The following is a 25,651-nucleotide window of genomic DNA, read 5'->3' on the forward strand; positions in this document are numbered from 1 at the left end:
TGTACTGTTACCACGTCCTACAACAACATGCGCAACATTTCCCGGTATCACTCCGTCCTGAATTCCCGTGTATAGATGATAACGCCTTTGCACACAGGGCCTCCATTGCACGTTCAGCAGCGGGATCGGGTACCCCAAGAGTTACTTGACGATCTGTTATGCGCATATATTTCCATGCTCTTAATAGAACTGTTGTGTCCCTCGTTCAAACGTCTATGCGACGTGACAAACTCCAACAATTGGAAAACGCCAACCGAATGAAATAACAGTAAAATTGTTGTCATTCGAAGTGCTTTATCTTACAAGATAAGGTACAAAACACTGCCTTTCGTTATGGTACTCATTGTGATATATTGCCGCACAAATCCAAGATGACAAACAAAGCTTGCGGGAGAGCGAATGTCCAATGTTGGGTATTGCTGCAGGAAGACGTCCTCATCGTCGAACGACACCGAGCTTGAGCGGTTTACACAGCTCACGCAGCACAGAAGCAGGTTTGTGTTCCAGGCGATCCTGCATCAATTGAAACGTTTGGAAAAATTCGATTACGTTTGCCTTGAATCAGCGGTGGTGACACAGTGGCTTGTCCAGAATCCCAACTACGGCGGGGGGGGGGGGGGTTCAAAAATTGGGTGTGGGAGTCATTGTTACAGTTACGTGATAACTGCTAACCATATCCTTACCGACATGTCTTTAAAGCTAAAGTAGCAAGGACCCTCTATACGGGATGCAGAGGTGAAACAGCTACGGGAGTGTCGCCAAAGATTGGTGTGTTGGGTGTCTGGATAAACCGCTGCTGTGACAGATCTCCGTAGCGAGTAAGTATTGCACGAAGCTTTTCGTTAGACTGTGCACAGGAAGAAGCACACTGGAAAGATTATCTGCGACATCGCACTACAAACGATTACACCCAATGCTGCAGGTGTGAGTGTTTTTTTGATGCGCAGTGGTACATAAAGACATGTTCGCCACACTGACACCCGTAATTCATATATAATATTTCGAGCTACAGACCTCGCCCGACGTCACCTTTTGTATTTTTTTGCGTTTTTACTTTTTATTTAATTCTTGTACCTTCATTATGGTGTAGTTCTGTCGCATGATGCTGTCTAGCGATGTTTGCAACACCAAGTGTGTGTGTGTGTGGGGGGGGGGGGGTCAGACAACAAGTCATTTACTATGCGATCTGGAACACGCCAAAGCACGTCTCATACATCCAATAAGAACCAGCTTATCAACTCCATAATACGTTCGCAAGATTTGTTTACATGTTACGACTTAAGTGTCCGTGACGTCGTAGGTCTCTCCTACCTTGAGGCAGACTCGCCATGCAAATGGGACTGCTCCGGCTACTTTTCTCTGGAGGGTTATGACCTCACATACGCTCCTTTGGAATTTTCTGTAGACTAACTCGGACTTACTTGGGTTGAATGAGGAAATGCGGCTGAATAAAGAAACAGCAGAACACTAGAGAACAATCATCTCTCACAAAACTATCAGCGGTATATCTCGACCAGCGACCTGTCTCACTATTAAAGGGGCACTAAAATGCAAAAGCAACTTGCCCTCAAATGAAAGTCCGTGTTTCAATTCGTATAGTAGAAGGAAAAACAAAGCCGTCTTTGGCGGCAAAGAATGGGATTCACAGGAAGCGACGATTGGCGGCATCCAATGAGATAGCAGGAGAAGCGCGCGAATAGCTATCGTAGCCGTGTAGATTTGGAACAGGCCCGATCGTAGTGTTCCGTATACGCGCGGTGACGCGCACTATTGCATTTTTGAATACTGATTCACTAAATTCTAGCTCACAGCTTGTGAATGTTCTCGTGAATGTTCCAGTGACAACATTTATCTTCACGTCCTTCGGACGGCGACGCCAGCCCGCATCGCAACGCGCACTATGTTTTTCACAGAGACTGTTGCGTGCACGCTCAGCATAGGCTAAAAACACCGATGCACCAGCTGAAACGACGTTCACTGCTTACCGCCGAAGCAACAAAAAGTCCCGTAATTTTTTATTGTAGCTTCGTAGCGGAATCAAAGTTTTGAATTACGAGTACGAAATTGACATAGCGTGGAACGTGATTTCAAGTGAACTTGTTTTTGTATTGTAGTGCCCCTTTAAGCAAAGTCAAGTTGGCGGAGGGAAGCGTATAATCGTCCGACAGCTCCGAGATTTTTATGAGGCAGATAGATCACAACTAGGGACGTGCCAACCGAATCCACGAATTGTAGGCAGATATTCGAGATTCCGGAATCCGAATCCCACTGCCCAAAACGACGAATCGAACCTTTCGAATCAACCGACTACGCTTGTTCGTTTCTTTTTCAAATTGGCACCTCCGGAGTCCGCCGAAAGCCTCACTGGCCGACGGGTGTTTTCTTGTTTCTTTGTTTACATTGCTGTGGACTGAAAGAGGCAGGAAGTGTTACGTTACAAGTTTAAAAGTAATACGGTTCTGCTTTGGCTTGATGGAAATAATTCAGACTCGGGAATGTATGTATTTCTTGTAGTCCATTAATAATATGTCAAGTATAGTGCGACCCGGTCCTAGTATGGAATGGCGCTGGAACAACGCGAGATGAACGAGGCTCTCAAGCTTCAAACGTTTAATGCTTGCGCTCGTCGTGCTCGAGCCGTTATGACACTGATAGGCGTAACATAGGAAAAGATATCCACTCTCCCTGGTGGCAGCACATTACAAGGTTGATACAACAATTTATTTATTCATTAAACAAATGTACCATATTCTGCTTCGAAACACTCTCCAGCAGCAGTTTCCTGTTCTCTTTCTCTCCTATTCTCCTCTTCTCTCTCTCCTTTTGCGCTTTAAATTAGTTGAAAGAAAAGATTCGAAAAATTCGAGATTCGGAAGGTTCGTGGATTCGCAGAACATTCCTTGCATTCGGATTCGGAATCGCAAAAATCTAGATTCGACCCATCTCTAATCATAACCTTTTGCAATGATACGATTTTTTATGTGTATTCCTATTACACACGTAGGTCGTTTGCTTTTTACGCTTTACTCTGTGCTCATCATGAACGCCCGTGAACATTTCACCCTAACGGACATTCCAGCACGGTGTCGGAGATTTCCGACGCACAGGTGGTGTAAACTATCCAACTACGTGAAACAAATACACGGACTCACCCTACGTGTACATGTACTCCTAATTATTATTATGCCACCCGAATTATTCCAACCACATATATTCTTTTTCAAACAGTTGTAGAGGATGAAGCAGGACAGGTGTGCTCAAGAAACAAAATAGCTTACTCTGGTTTCGCTGCATCGCTCAAACTTGACCTTCTGGTAGATGCACACCACAGCAACCTTCAGCTGAATCATTGCTTGACGAGAGCCTATGCAAGTGCGTGGACCGCCTCCGAAGGGCATGAATGTGAATGGAAGAATGGAGTCTTTGTTTTCGGGAAGGAATCTACGCAGAAGTCAAGCACCACATTATAAAATAAACTATGCAGTCGTAGTGCGAACAACACAATTAATTTATGGATGATAATGTCGTGTTTTCCTTGTGGGTGTTTTCCCCGCTTCGGGTGCGAGCCCCTACCCAGTGCATACAAGTTGATATGATTTGATGAGACGGCATGAGGAGAACGTCAAAAGTTCGTTGTGGTGTAACAAGATGCATTTCCATAGACCACACTACTGAGGAAAACCCAGGAAAAACACAGACAGCACAGGCGACACCGGGATTCGATCCCGGGTACATCCCTGTTTGGCAGAGACACGGCCAGCATGCTAACCTCTGAGCACTATTAAAGCGAGACTTCGGAACGATCTTTGAAAAAAGAAAAAAAGAACTGTTGCACGACGCATTTGGTACATATTGGCCCTCAAATACAGGCTACGAGCATGGTTTCCGCCTTACCCGATATATTACGCGGAGATATCAGTTAATCTAAACCGAAACTACAGTCGGGGGACGAGGCGGCCAAAATTTCCCTTTCCCAGAACAGCCGTGCAAAGACAACGCATGACCTCACCGATGATGCAGAAGCAGCAGAAGTACGCGTGTGTCGCGGCGGGTAATAGCGGATGAGGAGCAGTGTTCCGTCATGGGTTGAGGCCCATAGGACCCTGTATGCCTTTCGCTTACTCGGATGAGTACGACGAATTTTTTTTTTAGCCAGAGGTCGATGCCGAAAGCAACCTTCGTGTTGCACGCGTGTTTGCCGCGTGTGTCGAGTCTTCCTTTAGAGAGTCATGTGCAATTTGTATGTTTTTATCCTCTCAGACTTGTGTCGATCACAAAACTAGGTAGTATGAATGAGCACCACTTTGTATATTTATTCGTCTTGGAGTTTTCTTTTTGCGTACGTATCACGTTGCAGCGTACCCAGCAAGCGACGTAGGAACAAAGTGGCTCGGCAACACTTTTCGTTTGGAAGACTCCTGGCTTGTGCATCAGACATGTTCTGATGTCGACTATCTCAGACTCGAAATTGTTAGAACATGTTTTACTCTATGTGGAATCATTCTACTCATTCCAATCGTTCGGAACGGTGCCCTCTAACTTCCGGAGACACCTTTCATCTTTCGGAAAGCGAAACTCTACAACATCTGACAAAGAAGTCGACTTGTTGCCGCAAGTTTTGACGAAACACATCATACTACCTCTCTTATCACTCATTGTTGCACAAAAAGCGAGAAAGCTACAAGGCATTGAATGCACGTCACAAGCACAGGTCAAGCGAGCGCCTACCCAGTGATGCAGGACGGCCGCCCAGTGTTGCTTACAACACATCCTTCCAGCGGCGGCTCAGAGCCAGCGCTTCTCACGTTTCAAAGACCATTTTTGTGACGTCTGCACAGGTTTCACTCGAGACATTTCGTAACCGCATTTCAAACGTGTCAATAATTCTAAAAGTAACAAAAACCTGTAATCGATTTTCTTCTGAGTTCTGCCTTTAGCACAGAACTTCGCCCAAAAGCACAGTCCTAGTCAACCACAATTCCGAACGATATCGTTCTAACTAATGTTTTGTTCAGAACAGGGGGACGCGCGTATCTTGGACAAGCATCCGCACTGGATCTGCGTTCACCAACTGTCAACTATTCAAGGCCGGCTCTATAGGGGTGACGCGTGCTGTGGCCACGGTCAACAACCTGACACAATCGAACACATCCTGCGACACTGCCGATCATACCATTCAGCGCGCGAAGCCCATCTCCCTCACTCCAGCTCAGGCACGCTAGCGGACAGCCTCTACCTCAGTGGTTCTTCTGCCGAACGTTCCGCTAAAGCAGGAAACCTTGTTCTCTCTCTGCAGAAGGCAGGTCTTTCTCAACGACCCCTCTAACACTTCGCTCTTCCCAACGAGCTCATGCACCCTCTACACACATCCACACTCCATACTCTATCCTCCATCCTCCTCTCTTTCTTTTATTCTGCTTTTCTTTTTTTTTTTGGCTATTGTCGCGTCGACGCCCACATGTGCGTGGCCAACCAACAACGGCGAGCCGATCCTGCAATCCCCCCTCCTTTGGACATGCTCAATTTGGCCAATTTGTGTACCTCCTCCCATTTTCAATAAATCAGAATAGATTGTGATATCATTCAGAATGGCGATGGAGTAAGAGTGTGTTATGTCGTGAAGTTTTGTTAGCGTGCTGGCCATGTCGTGTCGATCTATGTATGTATATCTCGTACGTATCTCGTATGTATATCTTCTGTCCAACGCGAGAAGGTGCTGTAATTGAAGTTGCGGTTGATTTGATTTGGCCTGCAAAAAATGATGGAGAAAGTGGTGGTACGCATAGACACGACATCGACCACCTTTCACCGAATAACCTATTAAATGTGACAATGTTTTGTTCGGTATGTGTGGATTACCGAGTGTTAAAATAACTAGTGCATAATTATAGCCCTTCACACTGAGCAACTGAATGTGACCTACGCGTTTAGAGATGGCTTTCACTGCGTAGAACGCTCCTACCCAACCATCGTCTAGAATGATATCGCTATCTACGCTGATTTGTTGGAAACGGCGAATACGCCGTACGCCTTTTGGTGACACTTATGCTCTTCATAGCTGTCACAGAAAAGGTGTACGCCTCCCGTTTTGAACAAATCAGGGCAGATAACGATACCATTCGAGATTACGGTTGGCTAGGAGCGTGCTATGCGGTGAAGGCCATCTCTAAGAGCGTAGAACTGATCTTGTAAGGGCCACGTGGTCAAGGCTTCTTTTAGCGGAGAACTTAAGGCACGAGGGGAAGGCTGAAGTAACAATCAATCATGGCTTCTTCATAAAATAGATGTCTTTAGGTGCTTGCTACTCAAAGCAAACTGCATAGAGGTGCACACGACTGTTAAAAATGCGGTTTGCTACGAGTAACAAGGAGGAAAACACCTCTGCTTGCATATACTGTGTCCATGGGATCGATTTATATAATGTTTTTTGTCTCCCTAACTTACCTCAGAATAGCAAATCTTTCGGTTAGTTTATTTTCCGTATATTTTTTTTATTTTACGGAAATTATTTTCCGTAATTTTACGTAAACCAGCAGAGCAAGGACAAGGACGCAAGCAAGAACGAGGAGCAAGGACAGACAGACGGTGCATCGGGACAAGCGCTCGTCCCGTTGCAGCGTATGTCTGTCCCTGTCCTTGCTGAGCACTTTTACGTTCGACTGATTTAACTGTCTTGAAGCTCTTTGTGACTGAGCTGCCCTTTCAATTTTTCCTGTCGACGTACTGATACAAAGCTAAAAAAATGATTCGAGTAGTAATTCGAGGGTTGTGGGACTTTCGGCAATCACGTTCTGGAAACTTTTGCTGCCATTAAGGAAGGCTTTGGACAATTGTTAATTGAGGGAAATTTATTTTTTTCAATCGAACTTCGAAAATTACAAATGGAATCTCATTTTCTTTTTCTTTTACAGAAATATGAAGCTTTCCACGGATAACTGCGAACCCAGGAAAAACAGTGCATAGCAACACAAATATTCGAGAAAATAAGTGAAATTGCTACTTTAGCCCCGCCTGATTGTTTGTGGCAAAAAAAAAGAAAAAAGAAAAGCGCGCAGAAGGTGCGGCGAGATGAGGAAGTGTTCGCGCCTCATGTTTTACGTTCCTTTCCCCAGCTTTGACATTGATGCTGCTGACGACCGTCTTATCACAAACAAATCGAAACAAATGAAGGCGGGCACAATCCGTCCTCTAGCTGCACATTTCGCGGTTCGTTCTTTCTCTTCCTTTTTGTTTTTTCGTCAATTAAGCAGGCGGGGCTAAAGTACCACTCTCACTATTTTCTTTACTATCTCTGTTGCTGTTGCTGTACGTTGTGTTGCGCTTGTTGGTTCTGCGTTTATCCGTGGAGGACATCACGTTTCGTTAAAGAAATTTGAGGTTTACTTGGCAATTTTCAAAGTTGACTGAAAAAAAAAAATTCTCTGAAATAAAAATTGTCCAAAGCCTTCCTAAATAAGGTCAAAAGATTCCCGAAGGTAATTCCCGAAACTCCCACAATCCTCCGGCAAGTACGTCGCCCGTTAGAAATTTTTATCACTTTAGGGGAAACACCCTGCAAATCAACACGATCACAACAGTAAAATTTTTCTCTGCACACTATGTACAACACTGTTCAAAGACAGATTGACCACATAGCACGCTCACACTCTTAAAAATGAACTTCACCGCATAGCACGTTCTTAGCCAACCATCATCTCGAATGATATCGTTATCTGCCCTGATTTGATGGAAACGGGAGGCGTACGCCTTTTTTGTGACACTTATGCTGGTCATAATTGTCACAGAAAAGGCGTACGCCTCCCGTTTTCAACAAATCAGGTCAGATAACGATATCATTCGAGATGATGGTTGGCTAAGAACGTGCGGTGAAGTTGATTTTTAAGAGTGCATAGCTGACCACGATTCTGAATTATATGACTCTGTCCTCCGATTTGTTCAAAACAAGAGGAGGCGCCTATCTTGGACAAGAGGACATCTTGGACAAGAGGAGGCGCCTATCTGGGATAATGTATCCCAGATAGGCGCCTCCTCCCATTATCGACAAATGAGGTGACGGAACGACATCATTTGTAAGGCCGCGTACCTACATGCGGAGAATCTGCGCGGAAACGCGAATGCGGCGCGGTAAACGCTAACCGCCGGGCGGGAAAAGTCACCTCCGCTTTCCGCTTTTTTTGCGATCGCGCAGTACACGATTTTTAGGGGCATCCGCACATGCTCGGCCAATCAGGAAGCAAACGGAAGTTGCGTGCGGTCTTGTTTTCTTCCGGCCTCCCGGACGGAGAGCATTGACGGCGTTGTTGACTGGAAAGTATGTTGCAGTGGTGCTCACGTTTTCCAACCGGCAAATTTATGAAGGAAATAAAATGTCATTGCTGCCTACATTATAGAGCGTTGCTTTAAAATGACATTTTGGACCGACACTAGAATAAAATTTGGGTGTGCAGGTAAGTAAAGTCTAAGACATTGACCGTCATAGATACTGCCAGGAAGTTGAAATCTAAACATTGTTCACAAGATAAGAATGCGCTATCGCCACATTGAGTGAACCCAAAGCCTGCGTTTCTTGCGTCTGAGATGTTGATTTCGCAAAAGCTCAGATGCAGGAACGGAAACGTTCACTACAGTAAATAACTCGACTTCGCTGTCGTTCGCCATCTTGTCAAACACTGTCTCAGAAGCTCTCGCTGTGAAGAGTCGCAGGCGGAGGCAGTATAGCTGGGGCGGCATGCATACCCGCGGCAAGCGGCAGGCGGTTGCGCACATCTTACCGCATGTGGGCACGCGGCTTAATGGTGGTTGGTTATGATCGCGTTATGGGGCGAAGCTCTGTGTTAACAGTGTACATCATCTACTGGTCGCAATAGCTTGTTGCCGTTTACCGGACTGGATGCGTATTTTTAATCCATACCTTTCAGGCTTGAATGTCTCTGGCTCATGGTGGAATTCAGGATCCATGTGTATTGCTTGAACAGGAATATAAATGACGTTTCCAGGATTCAGTTCGATTCCGCGGAGTGTCGTCTTCTTCGTACAATACCGCATTATGCTGGAAAGGAAACCGCAACAGAGTTAAACGCAGTAAACAATCGTAATAGCCCTCCTGTGGTGGTGGTGGCGGCCGTGACGAGATCGACTTGCTGTTGTTGCACTCCGATTCGGTGTGCCCAGCTAATCAGAGCGGAGCCCGCTGAGTGGGATGCTGACACGTTTTACGTGCCAGCGACTCCCTGAGCGTGAACACTTTAAAAACGTAACTTCACCACGTAGCACGCTCTGCGCCTACCATTGCCACGATAGGATTATCACTTCTGATTCGAGGAGAAAGGCAGGCGTACGCCTTTTTATGTCGATGATCATATATCCAAAATTGACACAAAAAGGCATACGCCCCCTCTCTCTCTCTTCCAATTTGGAGCGGTAACTCTATCATTCGTGGTAACGGTTGGCACAGAGCGTGCTATGCGGTGAAGTCCAGCTTTTAGAGTGAAAGGCAGCCCCTCTCCGTATCCGTCTCGCGTAAAATCAATATGGCGACACGGCGGGACTCGATGACCGTTTCGGGATCCTCGGGTCAGTAATTTTCCCAGCACCCCTGCACACACCCCTAACACCCCCTCCCCCCAAAAAAGTTGTCGAACACCCCCCCCCCCCCCGGGGAGTGTCACCTGGCCCTGGCGAGTGTTCAAATCAAACGTTGATATTTACAATGCCTACTGGTTTTGAACGCTGTGAGTAAAGCATAAAAAAGTATCAGCGGTTTAACGAGGGTCCACCGGATCATCGTGCGAGAGCACGGTGCACTCGGTGGATCACGTTGCTAAATATGTGGTAACTGTACTTGTGAACGAGATATAGAGGAACCAGACCGAGTGTTGTGCCCTTGCACTAAAATATTGGTTTCATCGCTTCGGCTGCCAGTAGAAGCAGCTCGCCTCTGTGCAGCTCTCGCGCGAGATGCGCGCGTCTCACGCAGGTTGACGCTCTCATGAAGATATCCATCGAAGGACCACAGATTCCACGACAGCAGGTGACGCCTGATGGCAGCGCTGACAAGTACCACGAGTTAATAGATGAGCTTTTGAAAAATGGGAAACCAAGGAAACCCGGAAACCAGGGAGGCTATGGAGGGGAAACTTACCGCTTCACATGTAGAGAACTGCTCTGCGTCGTGTGCGCTTGTCTTTTTTTTTTTTTTTTTGCGTTTCTCGAGATCTGTTCTTGTTTTCTGTTTTTAATGTCGCACAACATTTTTACCAGAAATGAAGATGCTCGCAACTCTGAACTACCTAGGTGGTATTTTGAGAGCAGCAAAACAATGATCATCGTAATAAAGCGTTACTGTTTGAAAAGTGAATGTCGCTTCATCTAGCCAGAAACACTGTTGTTAATGGGCAAGTCTTCTACAGCCCCCCCCCCCCCCCCCTCCATTCCACTCCTTCACATCCCGATTCCCCCAAAACGGAAATCCTGGGAAAAGCCACTGGGTCACATCATACGTGACGTCATAGGATATGATCACCTGGTTGTGACGTCATGTGACACCGTCACGTATTATGTCGCACCCCCCCCCCACAGATTTCCAACCCCTCCCCAGAAGAAAATCCTGGGAGAATCACTGCCTCGGGTATTACAGGAAAGCGCTGAAAGGTTGGCTGTGATTTATTCCTTATTTGTCAAGTACTTGATGGACGGAATAAACGAACAAAAAGATCAACAGTTGAGCAAAACAGCTAAGCGGACGGAATAGACCCATTCAATTCATCCATAGTTCATAGGTGTCGCCATGTCAGCGGAGTCGCAATCGCGCTTCGTACCGTGGGGAGGCGTACACTTGATTAATAGAACATGTGACAAAACTGCACCGAGGTAGCCTCGGTACCAGGTGCGGAGTGTTCCGCACCGATGGAACCCAGGGCAATGGTAATAGTGCACATAAACCTTAACCATGGCGGTGCACGTAGTGGGGGTAGGGGGGGGGGGGACTGGTGTCTCGCGACGAATTTGAAAAGTTCTGCCCTTCGGTTTTGGCATCTATATGGAAGCAAATATCAACGAGGCAGACCTTATTGTAGACGGAAGGAAAGATCGGCTAACAATGACACAAGCAGATAAAATAGATATTGAAGGATTAATGCCCTTTTTGCGATATTGATCACTACGAAATTGGCCCTCCCCACTTATTCACATCAATTATGCCCTAGCGTTCGTCGTTATCACCGTCCAAAGAAACTCATTTATCAAGCAGCACGCAACGAATTACGTCTCTGTGTGCGAATAAAGTGATCACTGTCACTGTGCAGCTTTCGGGCGTTCTTCGACTTCGGTAATTATTTTGATCCAATAATATCGCATTAAAAGCGCAGTCTTCCACACGGGACCCTCGTACTGTTGACCACTTCGAAAGACGCGATGGCGACAGGGCATTATGACACACTGAGCCGATCCAATGTACTTAAACCAAGGAGAAATAGGCTACGATGTCGCGGAAGAAGCACCGTATAGTTTACGCTGGCAAAATACGTTCATCTCTTGGCTTTATGCCGACGGGAATATCTCGGCAATCACTAGAACGGCATGTAAACAGAGTCACATGAGCTCAAAACGACGTTGCCTATGATGTGTGACCAGAACACGATGGCAGTTTGGCGAAAAGCACCTGCTCGAGGGTAGGTACAAAAATGGGGGGGTTTATGTCACCCCTGTGCTACGTCATCTGCTCATGCCACCTGTCGCTGTCGCAATGCTGCCTGTGATTGGAATCAGTCGCCCTGCCTGTTTCCTCGGTGCGCGTCGAGACAACTCGATAACGCACCGAAGGTGTGCACCCCGTTAATCAAAGATGTCCGGTGCGCACCGGTGTGGTTTATCTAAAATGGGTAGCCGCACCAGGGTGCACAGGTGGAGTATATCGAAGATGCTATTGAACACTACGAAAAGCGCTGCGTATCTCATTCTGAAACTTAGAGCGAGTCGGAGTCAGCGGGCTGCTTACTATTCTCTTGACCTCTCTGATATTAGCGAGTTGTAGTATATATCGATAGGAGACTATAAAAAAACTATACGATAAAGGAATTTTCAAAGCCACTTCAAAGGGATAAGGTGATACACGTCCGGAACCGTTATCGTGGACACCTTCTAATCTAGTAAAACTCGCAAATGATGTGCAGGATCCGCCCCCTATCGATTGAAGGACCGTGGTAACTACCGGTCTAGATTCATTTGTGCTCTATGTATCGACAGTTATAATTAAGTCATTGTTTGAAGTTTGTACCGGGTTCCAGAGAAGGATGTGTCCGGTAACTAATGCAGCTATATAGTCGAGAGAGAGGACCACAGCCGTTCGCGAACCAAGCGACTTTAACAACAAAAGTGCGTGGTCGGTTGGGTACAGACACAAAAGTGGATCCTTCGAAAATCGAATATAGACTGAGGGAGGAAATAAGATCAGGCCGCTTGCGTCTCTTGCTGAGCAGAGCTCAACCAAATCAGAACCTAAAACGAAAAGAAGCTGCATCAAACATGTCCAAAGCATGAATGGGGAGAACGACGTAAATTGCCTCTTTGCCTCTTTGATTGACAGTTCGCGCCGCCTTAAAAATCACTCCAGTGCATGACGTTGCAGTTTAAGCAAAGTTATGCGGATCACAGGAATGCTCGTCTTAGATATTCAGTCAGCCGTACGAAGTGAGGAGCAAAACTACATTTCGTGACTGATGCCTCCCTTAAAGGAGCGTGGAACTGACATTTAACATGGCTCGAAACCCTGCTTTATCTGTGAAGCTGTCCACCAGGAGTCACGATGCACAATATTTTCGCTCTGTTGTGTATTGTCACCACGTAATAAAATTTACAAAACGGCAGTCGGAGAAAGCAGTCGCGGACGACAGACACGATCCTCGCGTGACGTAGAAACTGCTCAGTGCCTTTTTTTTGTTTTTCCATCTCGGCTCACCTGCCGCTTATACATGCTTGAGCTCTGCCGTTGGACGTCACTGGTCAGTAATATCGTTTATTAGTCAGGTTCTGACAGTCGCGCTTTACCGATTTCTGAAGACATTTCTAGAGCCAGGCGCATCCACCTCCAGCGCCTATAGCATGCGTCGTCTGTTAGCGTTGACAAGGAAGACGACCCTTTTCCCATGCTTCTTAGAAAGCACCGGTTACCTATTGTAATCCACAGATGTCACATTGCGTCTTGCTTCCAATTATGTCATTTCAGCAGAGACTGCAGTCGTGCTCCGGCTGTGTTTTGATGGTAGACGATGACAGCAGCGCTTCGTTCACGTTCCTGGCCAGGCAGTGCCCGTTATCCTGGGCAGTGACCTCATCATCCGGCAGAATTTGGCGCTGTACCTGAATAATGGAGGACACGTTTACTACGGGTCGTCAGAATTTTTCCCCTTTGCCGCTGCACAGTGCAACAGTTCAGCTCAGCAAGCTGCTGCGACGTCCGTCGAACTGTCTGGACTCCCGATTGCCTTGGGGTCATTTCATGGCGCCGTCGTTCAGGACATCAGCGTCAGCTTGAACAAGTACTGCGGCAGTTCGACGGTATCTCCACGGAGAAACCCGTTAAGTCGTCGTGTTACGGCATAGCATAGGCACGAGTAGCGCTAGGTCCTGACGTTGTAGTCCGAGGCAATTGAAGGTGCATAAGCATACTTTGTTAGACGCTGCTCTTGATGAAATGCTCCAAATCGGTGCAGTTCAAAGGTCCCAGAGCCCTTGGGCATTTCCTGTCGTCCTGGCACCGAAACGTGCTAGTAGGCGGTGTTATGCGTCGACTATCGTCGACCTAATGCAATAACTATAAGGGACCGTGACTCCTTCCCATGCATCAAGTTCCTTATGTATGCCTTGGGCAACGCTACAGTGTTTCCGATGCTTGATTGTAGCAGAGGGTTTGTGCAGATCCAAGTTGTTCGAGAGGATGTCCCGAAAACTGCCTTTAATTGTCATAGGGGTTTGAGTTTGTACGGATGCCTTTCTGTCTGTCTCTCACGCCAGTTTCTAACACCTAAACTCTACCCAACTCAGATGCGAAGTATAATTTCGCAATGGCGTACATGAATGATGTCGTGGTGTTTTCCAGGAATTTTCAGGAACACTTGGAACACATGTCAATCGTCCTTGCAAGGATGAAGCAGGCGTGCTAACCATCAACCTCCGAGTGGTGCAGGTGGCATGGCCTAGGATCAGCCTTGGTGGACGGAGGAGTCATCAGTCCTAGATGTGACAAGCTAAAGGCGATCGTGGAGTATCCCGTCGCCGGTAACGTAAAAACCTTGCAGCGTTTCTCGGGTATTGTTGGTTTCTGCCAGGGTGTCGGAGCGAACCGAAAACCGGAACCGAAAACCGAAAAAACCCGCTATTTTGGTGCGAACCGGAATGGAATCGAAACCGTATACGTTTTTTTCGCTCAGGAGGGAAACCGAAAAATATATTTAACGGTTTTCGGTCCAAAAAAAACTTCGCCGGTTTGGGCTACGGATAGGCGAATGAAACAGACGTCGTGTGCTCTGAAGTCATGTCATGGGTAACATACGAGGGTTACGGTTGCGGTGGAATGTATGTCGGTATACTATGACCCTTAGGCTCCCTTTGTAATGGTTTATCGTTCGCGCACGCACACAGACTTAGAGGTACATGTGACTCTCTAGCAATGTGCCATACTGTTCGTTCTAATTTGATCCCCGCAAACTCTCCTCAACTAAACAGCGACCCAAGGAAGCTGCATAACGGCTTCTTTATCGGTAATGTCGCGCAACGCGTCCCTTGTTTGAGAGCAGCTAAGTTGAATACATTTACGTATACGCGAGGGCAAGCCCGTGCGAAGTGGAAACTCTTTTGTGGACAGGACACGAAGAAAATAAAACGGAGCCGTCGAGCGCGTTTGTGAGTGAAGGTGTTCCTCGATTTACGTCGTACTCGTGCGGTGGTGCTTCCTGGCTAGACAGTAGCAACAGACATTCGGAAGGGACGCGATCGCTCCAACCCAGCAAGAAAGTACTTTACGTATGACATCACGACAAACAAGTCCGTTTGTAGCATGTGCTTCAAGAAAGGAGAAAGCCTATTTGAACAGACACTAACCTACAGGAACCAGGAGCTACCAATTTCACAGCTGTCTATTAATATTAAATACCATGTATGCGGAATAAACGGGTTTACCTTTTGTAACATTGATTTTTTTTGTGGGGATAAATATTCCCATCAGAAGCGAAACCGGTTAAAAACCGGTATGAACCGTTGTTTTTTTGCTCCGGAGCAGAACCGGTACTGGATCGTTTATGATGTAACCGGAACGAAAACCGGAACGAAAAACGTTTCGGTTCGACACCCTGGTTTCTGCAGGTAGTTCATTCCTAATTCTGCCGAATTAGCGCAAGCGCAAGCGTTAGCGAGTTAGCGAACTAATGAACGTTGGGTACAGAATATACCTGCTTCCAGTAGCTTATGAGACCCACAAACACCAACCCCTTTGGCGCCCCTTTAACATATTCTGTCCCAATGCGTTTTCCCGCACTTTCTCTCTGTAGTTGCGCTCTTTTTGATTCCAGACTTTGCTTCTCTAGCTCCTTTGTCACGTAATGCGATTTCTTATATGAAATGCTTTCCGCACATGGACATTTTTAATGCTAACATCCGTCTCTTCTGGGAATCACTTTTAATTGATAGTTGTGTTCGCTTCTTGTGCACCATTATTATGGCGCACTGCTGTCATAGGCACATAAAATAAAGTTCGAGATTGATATTCAGGTTACCACCACCATCACCATCAGAAGGAGTACGAAAGCAGATTTCACAGATTCGATCGCTCCATCTTGAACCTCATCATGTCCGATAAGCAACAAAAGTAAACAAAAAAAACGATGTAGTTAAGGGGGAAGCGAATAGGAAGACGACAAGAGCAGCACGTGTAACAACGGCTGACAAGCGATTAGAAGCCGAAAACCAGTCTCTCAGTCTACTAAACTTAATAACAATAATACCTTTATTCACAAAGATGTGAAAAGCAGCGAGCAAACAAGCTTCACTTGAAGCTTGACGAGACTCGTCTCTTGTTAGCACGTGCTCTGTAGCCCCCTAGCGGGTTGGGTGGCATGTTGAACATCCTGCGACACTAGCGTTCTGCTCCCCCTTTTTTCCTGATGAAGAGCTTCCACTCGAAAGGTGAGTTGTCGTCTTCCCTATCACTTTCCCCATAGGTACACCACTCCTCGGTTTTTACCGACATGTTTTGTGTGCCCATCTTAGCTTTAGGATGAGCAATCTCTGCGTGCAAGTGTTCCTTACTATGAGTCCGGTGTGTAGATCCGGAGCGTTTCGTTGATCACAGCCTCAAGGTACTCCAAGGACTGCAACTTTTCGTAGGTCACTTCCTCCTGCGCAAGATACATGAGACGGATATCTGAGAACTTCCACATACTGAATGCCCGATACACGACGCTCCCATAGTGCTAATCGATGCGTTGAATAACAAAAATAATAGGTATAGTACGTACCCGCTGTGCTGGCAAGAGCCGACAGGCGATGCATTGTTTCGGTTTGTTAATTACGTTATCTAGACACTGCACTGCCCTAGAGCAATGGGCATGCCATAGCAGGATTGTTCTTCTAATCACACAGACAACGGTCAATGATATGCATATTTTTGAGAGCACTCCTGCTACGGACGATGACGTTAGAACAGCGTCGGTCGTTCCTATTGGTTCTCATAAATACGAGAACACTCCCAATGCCGCTCTCTAGGTAGCCTCACTGACTGCAGAGGAACGCTTTGTTGTCACAGTGGTGCTACTGTTGGTATCTTCAGAAGCGATGTTGCACTCGTGTATACGTGCTTTACTGTATGGAGCTGTGACTCTAGGTACACCTCGCAGCGTCAATCGGTTTGTAAGGCAATCCAATACAAGTTAGGGAGGGGGGCGGTTCCACTTAAGTTCAGGTAGGCTGGTCCGGACGTGGTCTCAGATTTTGATTGAGGAATTACATGTTGTTGGCCGATATCTCTAGGTGGGAGAGCCATTTGTTTTAAACCTCTATGTCCATTTGTTGCCGAGAAAAAAATTACGCCCGAAGTCAGGTGGAATTAGCATTTATCGCATTTTACCTTTTCCGGAACTATGGCCGCTCCTGGCAGGAGACGCGACGCCTATTTCCGATTCTCTATTTCCACATAGAGGACAGTGAACAGCAGTGTACAAAAAGAGAACAAAAGAAAAACTAGAGGAAATCTTATCTTTATTTAGAAAGGAGAAACGAAACAGGCAAACTTGGCCGGTCGTTCACTTTACTGTTCTGTTCCGGTCCGTTCTGCATAGCGTCTGTTGAAAAGTCTATGATGCGCAATATACGATTTCGTTCGTCGTGAAATGCGTTTTTCGGTGATATACGCTTGATGTTTGTACGTGCAGCCTCTCGCCAATTTGCGGCCGGGCAAAAATGGGAAAAGATCGGAAAGTAGGTCATACACTCGAGCCAGTTTCTTAAAAGCCACGTCATTTATTGCCTTGATATTTTTGTCGTTACTGCCTAAAGGCTTGTGGTGACAGGATATGCAAAAACATGTTGCATAATTCGCGTCGCATCGGAATTCGGCGACACATTGCGCTTGTGGTGGTTATAACCCAATAACAGAGACCCATGCACGTTTGACCAGAAGTGATGGTGATGCTTCCAGGTTCCATGTAGGTTCCTGACGCATTATACTAAGCGAAAGTAGACGAGGGTGTTACTGCTGATAGCAACAGTCATAAACGCAGTGGCCATGGGAACTTCCACTTCCCGGGTGCCGAGTGCCACCCTGGTGAGATATCGGCATGGCAAGGTTCGGGACCTTATAAATTGTCTACGGTTACCATGTTCCAGGTTTGGTATGACGTTTGGTGCCATTCCAAGCTAGAATGTCATTTGTAAGCATTGCGATCGCTTGATGGTGGCGCCACGCGTAGCTTCTATACGAGTGAGGATTTTTTTTCTCTAGCACCGCGCGCATTTAAGAGATATTACAGGCCAATTAGAGCAGGCCTTTACTACATACGGGTCTTTTCATGAATGAGAGGATATTGAACGACTACATGTCGTTCATGATGTGTCCTCCATCCTGACAGGAGAGGTTTGTAGTCAGGTCTTCCTCGACTTCCTAAACCATTCGCTTAATCCCTTTAACGGTTACTCCTGTAGTAGGGACACTCAAGGTTTTAGCTTTTGTTCCCTACCATTTAGTGAACTGATACATGAAGTGTATATCTAGCCAAACACAGCAAGTGGTATGCCAGACACGTGTGATATGCAGCAGGCAAGAGATGGGCACACTAGCGGTTATACCCGCCTCACGGGATCGGAACGGCTATCTGGGGGGGGGGGGGGGGGGGTTGAAGGGTCATGTATATTGGTTCAGTTCAGCGTCGAGTCTAGAGAGGAAAAAGTAAAGGCTCGAACCAATTTGAACCGATTCAAACCGCTCCATCCAAGCTAAATATTTTAATTTGCGGATAACACAATTCATATACATATACGTAGCTTAGCTCATGTTAAGTACACAGAACTCTAGTATCTCTCAGCGTGGTTTCATAGCACTCCGCGAGCAGAAATTTAGCTGACAAGTTTAGCACAGCGTGAAAGCTATCAGTGCGTTATACGCTCCGTAAGCAGGTTTCTACGCAGCAGCAGATGGCAAGGGTGTAAAGTGACGTGCGCGGCACCTTGCCGCGCTCCCATTCGGCAAGGACCCTGTCGGTTCCACGTGCCAACCACAAAATGGTATCCAGTAGGGAACCCGCCATACGTTTCCTGTGTTTTCTCATTAAGCGATACGATGTTTAATAGCTGCTGTATTTATCAGCGTACTTCGCCGCACTTGCATGCATAGTGTCACTCTCTCTCTCTCTTTGAACTGCACACGGTTGCACCGGCGGTGGGAGAATGCGATTAACTGTTGCTGCTGCTGGCGGTTCCAAACAGCATGCTGACGGCTGGGGGATGTTCCTGTGTTGTGCTGTGTATTGCGGTGGCTACAGAAACAGTTCGCACATGGTGCACTACCAAGGCTCTGCCTTCGTGGCGAAAACGAAGAGCACGACGGTAGGTCACAGCTTAATAAACTGTTTTAAATCGCACCATACAGGTTGTAACTTCTAACAACTGTGGAGTCTCACACTTTACTAGGAATGAACCTCATCATCGTCCGTTTGGATGCACTGCCACAGTATCAGGTTCCCGTTGGCTCACATTATGAGATACAAGTTCGTACGCGTGCTGAGGCACGGTTGTCTTCGTCCCGTATTTCACGGTAGTTTAGCGAATTGTGGCTGTCACGTGACTACATGTGCCAATTCTATGAGAACGCTAGTAGCTCGCGCTAGTGGGAAAGTGGGAAAAATGTTTGCAGGATGCTCACACGAATGAACTTATACGATAGCCGAATGGTTTAAACTCCAGCGACCGTATTGCGTTAGACATCCGTTTGTGTTCCGTCGATAAACCAAGGTCATCCCCAATGAAAAGTTGGAAATCTAGTACAGAAGTCAGAGCACTTTTAGGACTCCCGGAGGCACTCTGTGTATCGAATGTCCCTTTGTTTACCTTTATGAGGCGCGCACATGGTTCCTTCGGCCAATCGGGAGCGTCCTAGAAACGTCACCGTCGATGACGTGTGCGTGACGGTGCCCGCACTGACTTCCTGGACTTGTGGAGCGTACAGATAGCATCACCCTTTAAGCCTTTAAGCTTGAAGCCTTTAAGCTACAAGTGTGAGCTGTGGTACCTCGTGGAACGGAATAACAAGAACAACAACAACAACAACAACTTTATCTTATCATCGCTAGAGGCGGAGGGGAGTTTCATCGTGGAATGGAATATGTGTTCCATTTGGAAGAGAACTCAGAAACGAATTTTGGGGTTACACGAAACACTGCATTTACGACAAGTTGGCAATAATATCTCTTGACAAATAAATAAATAAATAAAGACGAGAGAGATAAGGTTGGAGTAAAGACAGAATTTCACAGGGTGGTTCTCGCCTTTATCCATGCTCGAAATTCAGAATGAATCAAGCAAAGTTGCTATTCGTTCCATTGTTAACTTTCTGAGCAAGCGCACACTGCCACGAATGAGCTCTGGTCTGGAATGCGACAGTACTTTGTACTAGATTCATATGTTGGTTGACGAAAGGCAAGAACTTTACATAAGGTGTCCCCACAAGAAAACACAAACACAATATAACTTGCCGTCTCTAGCCTGCCTTCAGGCAGCACAGGGATATTGAAGGGAAATCATTATCACATTGAATACTCGTTTAAGCACATTTCGGCTTGCGAATTTACGCACATTACGGAATTTCGGCTTGTGAATTCCCTGAACGAACACACTTGATTTTTCTCAATGTAAGGTTTTTAAAACGTAGCGTGTCTATTGGAACTCGACTACATGATTTGTAAGACAAACACTGTCGGAGCTGTCTTGCTGCAGCAAGCATCCCACCTGAACAGATGCTTGAGATTCATTTCTGCTCAGTTCCGGTTCGGTTCACAGGTAAAATGATGAGATTCACAGGTTCACAGGATGATGAGATGATTCGAGTTTTTGTGGCGCATCGACAACAATGAGGTAAAATATGCAATATCGGATCGGCGCAGTTCCGGTTTAGCAGAAATAACGGCTTTTAGCGGTTTTCGGCTCCGGTTCGGCTCTGGTTCCGATCCCTGCCGCCACATGCGTATTGTGGCCGGAAGGCTAACGTTGGAGACCTGTAACGCCGACGCCACTCAAATATTGCAACATGTCCTCTTCTGTTTTGCATATTCTGTAACCATACTCTGTTAGACATTTTTTTTTTTTTTTGCATTAAGTGATGGTTTCCTACAGCGTTTCTGCGCACCTCTGTCCAATGTCCTCTATGTAGACAACAAGAAAAGAATCGCAAAGGTTTGATCCAGGCGTCGCGTCTCCACCAGGAGCGGCCAAAGTGCGAAAAAACTAAGAGTGCGATAGAAGCGAATTCCACCTGACTTCACGCGTATTATTATTATTTTTTCTATGCAACGAATGGATATAGAGGTTTAAAACAAACTCATTGGTCACTAAAGACATCGGCCAAGAAGATGACCACGGAGACCACGTCCGGAACAGCCGGCCTGATCGTACGTGGAATCACCCCAGGGAGACCTGTCACAACCCATTTAGAACCTCATATTATAATTGTTTCTTCATCAGCCCCGCCGTCCCAAAGTTTAAAACAGAAGACACAACGATGGCCGTACTTTTCCGATGACACGGTCGATCTCTTCGATGACCTTCTCTTGATGTTCCGGACGCAGAACGAGGTTGTGGAACACGTAGACGAGGGTCGAAGCTACTGTGTCAGTCCCGCCGAGCATCAGAGTGAACACTTGAGCTACAGTGTCGTCCAAGGAAATGCCTAGCACACCAAAAGACATGTAGAATATATTAGTGCTGCTTCCCTGGTGAGTAGGCTTATCGAATCTAACTAGGCATTGCTTACTCGTCGCATTTTTTACGAAGTGTTATACTGGGGGAGGGAGAATTGAGACAGGCAAATAAAATAAATCAAAGAGAGAAAATAAGACAGAATAGACCAGAACAAGAAATACGGCTTTTGCTGCCTGTACCTGTTCTAAAATACTTTGTAGATTTCCCCTCTCGCGGGACGCATTGCCATTCTGAAGTTGCCTTTTCGTTTTTCGTTCCGTGAGTACGTGAAGGCCGTATTACACCATTTCGTTCTCATAATACAGTTATGCCGAGTGAGGTTCAGATGTCACTGCCGACAGGAGAAGGGCAGAGCCATGTATTCAAGCAGCACGGACGTCATCCTCAACACGCTGCTTTATTTCTGCGAAACTGTTAACCAGGTCTGTAACATGCACCATGAGAAGTATTCCACACCGCAGCGTCTGAATTATCGCAGAAATCGAATTTAAAGTGCGCCGCAAAAAGCGGTAGTGTGCAGTGGTGGTGGAGAGTGGTAACAGCCCCAGGTTTGCAGAGTGCAAAACGAGAAATACCCAAAGATAAAAAGAAAAGGACAGGCGGCGACCTCCACTGTCAGAGGGGTGACACAATCTCGCCATTGTCGTAACTACCCTCAAGCGGGTGCTTTTGGCAAAACTGCCATCTTATCCTGGTCGCACGTCATAGAAAACGTCATTTTGAGGTCATGTGACTTCCTTGACATGTCGCTTTGCCGCTTACCGACATATCTCCGTCGTCACAACGCCAAGAGATGAACGTATCTTACCCGCATAAAATGTGAGGTGCTTCTTCCGCAACATGGTAGCATATTTCTCTTTAGTTTAAGTACATCGCATTAGCTCAGTGAGTCTTAACGTGCTGTCGTCATCTCATATTTGGTAGTCGTCAACAGTACGAGGCCTTATGTGCGAAACTGTGCGTTTTACTGCGAGATTATCGGATAAAAATAATTACCGTGGTCGGAAGACATCCAAAACGTCGCGCAGAAACAACAGTGTTTACAAACGGTTTGGCCGCCAATCACGAGCGCCTCCATCCTTAAAGGAACTGTAATGTGAATTTCAACACAGGGTAACCTCATGATTTTGTGAAAGCCTAGAGGAAGAGTACATCTCAGTTACGAAATATTGCTTTTCGAATCCCTCTTTTCTTTGAGTAATCGAATTTCAAAGATTACATTGGAGAGCAAAGCTGAGTACTCCAGCAACAACACTGGGTTGGCTCGTGTCCGCTATGGCTAGTCTCGCCTTTCTCATCCGCGTCCCGGTGTGTGCCGAAATCGTAATGGCCGAAATGTTTTAGGAAATCCCGCTGTGTGATGTCGATTTTTCCAAACTTGAATGTGCTCGAGCTTGGGATAGGCCAGAAGTCACGACGGCAAAACGTTTGTTCTTACGTGGGCACGCCGGAGACACAGCATGACACGGTAGCATCCGCAGAATCATCGACGGAGAAACGGAGTTGTGGGAAACGGTCTTCATGTATAATGAAAATGTTGAGAGCTTCATAGCGGAAATATGGTATTGCTCCTTCGGTTCAGGTGTCCTTGCGGCAAATGCGTGCCGATGCCGACGGCACACGAATGCCTTTGTTCCCACGAAACATGACGTTACTGAAGCAGCTCACCGGTTGCATTTCAAGAAATATGTACTTTGAAATACTGTGCCTGGAGACTGAGGTGCTCCAGGGGTCCTACTGCTACGTGAGAGAAAGCAACGACTACGCCATTATCAGGAACACCGAAGTCAACAAGCGAGTTCATTCGCGTGTGCCTTCGGTTTGTTATCATTAAAGTTACATATAATTTTACGCTGCTCATGGTACATGCAGGAACTTTCGGTACGTTGCCTACAAACAGCTTATCAGGTGGCTCTGGGGACCATTAGGAAAGCACTGCAGAAAAGTCCTCGAAGCATGTGCTCTACATGCCATAAGGGAAAACTTTCCTTCTGAAGCATGCAAAGGTTTTTGCCTTTTTGACGTGTGATGAAGTAGGTGCTGTCAGACCATGTGTACGTTTATTCGCTTTCACTGAGATGAAGGTCTCACTTTTCTTTCATGTGGTTGTGGGCAGCATTGAGCGCCTGCCATCTTGACAGAGGTACACTGGCTGGTTCATTCGTGAACACTGCTTGATCACAACAGTATAACCTTTTATGCACAATAGAGGACTGTTATATACCCTTCTGGAGTAACCAGACAGCCACTACACAGTTAAATACATTCTGCAGACACCAAAGCTTGTAAATATTGCTTTATTGATCACTGTTTTATGAATGAACATACGAGCGATAGCAGTAAACAAACAAACAAGCAAGGAGAATATCCTCATACTATATCCATATCAATTTGCAAGAGCCGTATCTCTTACCAACCAGTAACGCAATGTATGCATGCTTTTTTTCTCCTTTTCAATCCACAGGTATTTGCTACAATCTCGTTCCAGTCCATAAGCTCTAAGAGAACATGGGCTATCACCTTGCCTATCAAACTTCACGAGTTCATGACTTCATCAGTATAAGAAGGCCTCAGATGGAGACATGCCAATGTCTTCAATAGAGGCTTCTCTTCTGAGGCATCAATATCATTGACTCCGCAAGCATGTGAAGAACAATTTTAGACGTTTTCTGTGCACATCCATCTTCGTAACCCTTTCCCAATTTTTTATTATAAATTCCCCATGTTTTCCCTCGTACCAGTCCAATTGCAGTCATTGGTGCGGGCTCAGGGCTTTTGTGGACCGCTACTATTAGCTTACGTCTTTGCAAGTCGTCGGAGTTTCCTCAGGAGATGATCTACATCCTCTGCCAAGAAAAGATAATATGGTCATGACTAAGTGTCTTCCCGACGCTCTTTATATGAAAACATGTTTTCCAATGGCTCTCACAGATGTTGATAGCGTGCCAGGACAAACCCAGACAATTATGTCGAAGTAAGTATACACTGTTTCCTGAATGATAGATCATTTGTACATGTAAGCTCATACTTCCCCACATGGTAAGTAGAAGCTCTGGATTTCCCTCAGAATTGGAACTACACCTGTGAAGATGGTTACAAGTATGTTGCATCCACGGGTTTAGCTCAGCACCTGCACGGGACTTCACCGCAGCCACAAGCTTTTTTAACCCTCTGTTACAAGATCTTGTGGACTACATGGCCCATGATCATTTCCAAGCATGGCAATTGCATATCGAGATTGTTTACTATAAGTAACTACAAGCTAGTTCTTTTTACCTTTTACGTCATTGTTGCAGATAGAATTATTGTAACAGAAAATTCAAGTACGCAAAGATCGTGTGCCTGCTTTTATATTTTTTTTTGCACCTTCAATCCTTTCTAACAAGAATTTTTATTTTCTCCTCGCCACCTTCTTTGCCCCCTTTCTCCAATGTACATCAGTATACATATCTGTACCAAGTGTGTGTGTGTGTGTGTGTGTATGTATCGTACCTGATGAAAGAAGGACAGCCTCTATTCGAGACAGCCTCACTATTCGAAAGCTTGTGTTTTAGTGAGATAAATTATTTGAATGTTTTAGTCTGTTTCAGTTGGTGAGAAGTGTGCAATGCACCATAAGTCATTTCTCAAACAGTTCTAATAGTGGAGTTCTGAATTTGATGCACATCTTGCACAACACTGCAAAGTAGCAGAGCTTTTAGTATCAGCAGGCTATGTACGATTCAAAACTGTTGACTCAACAGCTGGTTCCTCTAGTGGTGAAGATATTGTCATATCATGCACCTGAAAGGAATGCAGAAATTAAAATGTAAAAAAAAAAAAAAAAAAAAAAAAGAGCTTGACCCACCTGTGAGCATGAGTGTGTATGGACAACAGGTGTTGAAATCATCACCGGATAAAGGTTGAGAGGTGTCGACGGTAAATCATCCGTTTGCCTGCTTTTACTTCCGACTTTCACTTTCTTGTCAGCCACGATGGAAGCCTGTGTCGTTGATATCAATGAATAATACGGTCAGTAGCTATAGCGCACAATTTATCTGATGCTTATATTATCCTGCGAGAGCTCAGGGCTCCACAATGGAAGGGGGTTGTTCCGTTTGGTACATTACGGAGCGTAGGCATCACAACAATCAATCTGAATTTGAAATGAACTATATATATGTATTACCCCTGTTTATCGGCACATACCTCGTGT

The 25,651-nt window shown here is 46.0% G+C and overlaps 1 protein-coding gene across 1 annotated transcript in view; it reads right to left on the bottom strand.

Moving 5' to 3' along the window:
• Window positions 1-274: 274 nt before the first annotated feature.
• LOC135385198 (cytochrome P450 3A6-like) overlaps window positions 275-25,651 on the bottom strand; it is a 100,729-nt gene continuing 75,352 nt past the window's right edge. Inside the window, exons 10-14 of the mRNA XM_064614391.1 lie at window positions 21,267-21,424; window positions 16,300-16,388; window positions 8,912-9,049; window positions 3,279-3,441; window positions 275-513 (exon numbers count right to left, since the gene is read on the bottom strand). Coding sequence (XP_064470461.1) covers window positions 436-513; window positions 3,279-3,441; window positions 8,912-9,049; window positions 16,300-16,388; window positions 21,267-21,424 — 626 coding nt within the window. The 3' untranslated portion in view covers window positions 275-435. The remainder of the gene's footprint in view (window positions 514-3,278; window positions 3,442-8,911; window positions 9,050-16,299; window positions 16,389-21,266; window positions 21,425-25,651) is intronic.

Source organism: Ornithodoros turicata, chromosome 2 (genome assembly GCF_037126465.1).
Source record: "Ornithodoros turicata isolate Travis chromosome 2, ASM3712646v1, whole genome shotgun sequence".
NCBI lineage: Eukaryota > Metazoa > Arthropoda > Arachnida > Ixodida > Argasidae > Ornithodoros > Ornithodoros turicata.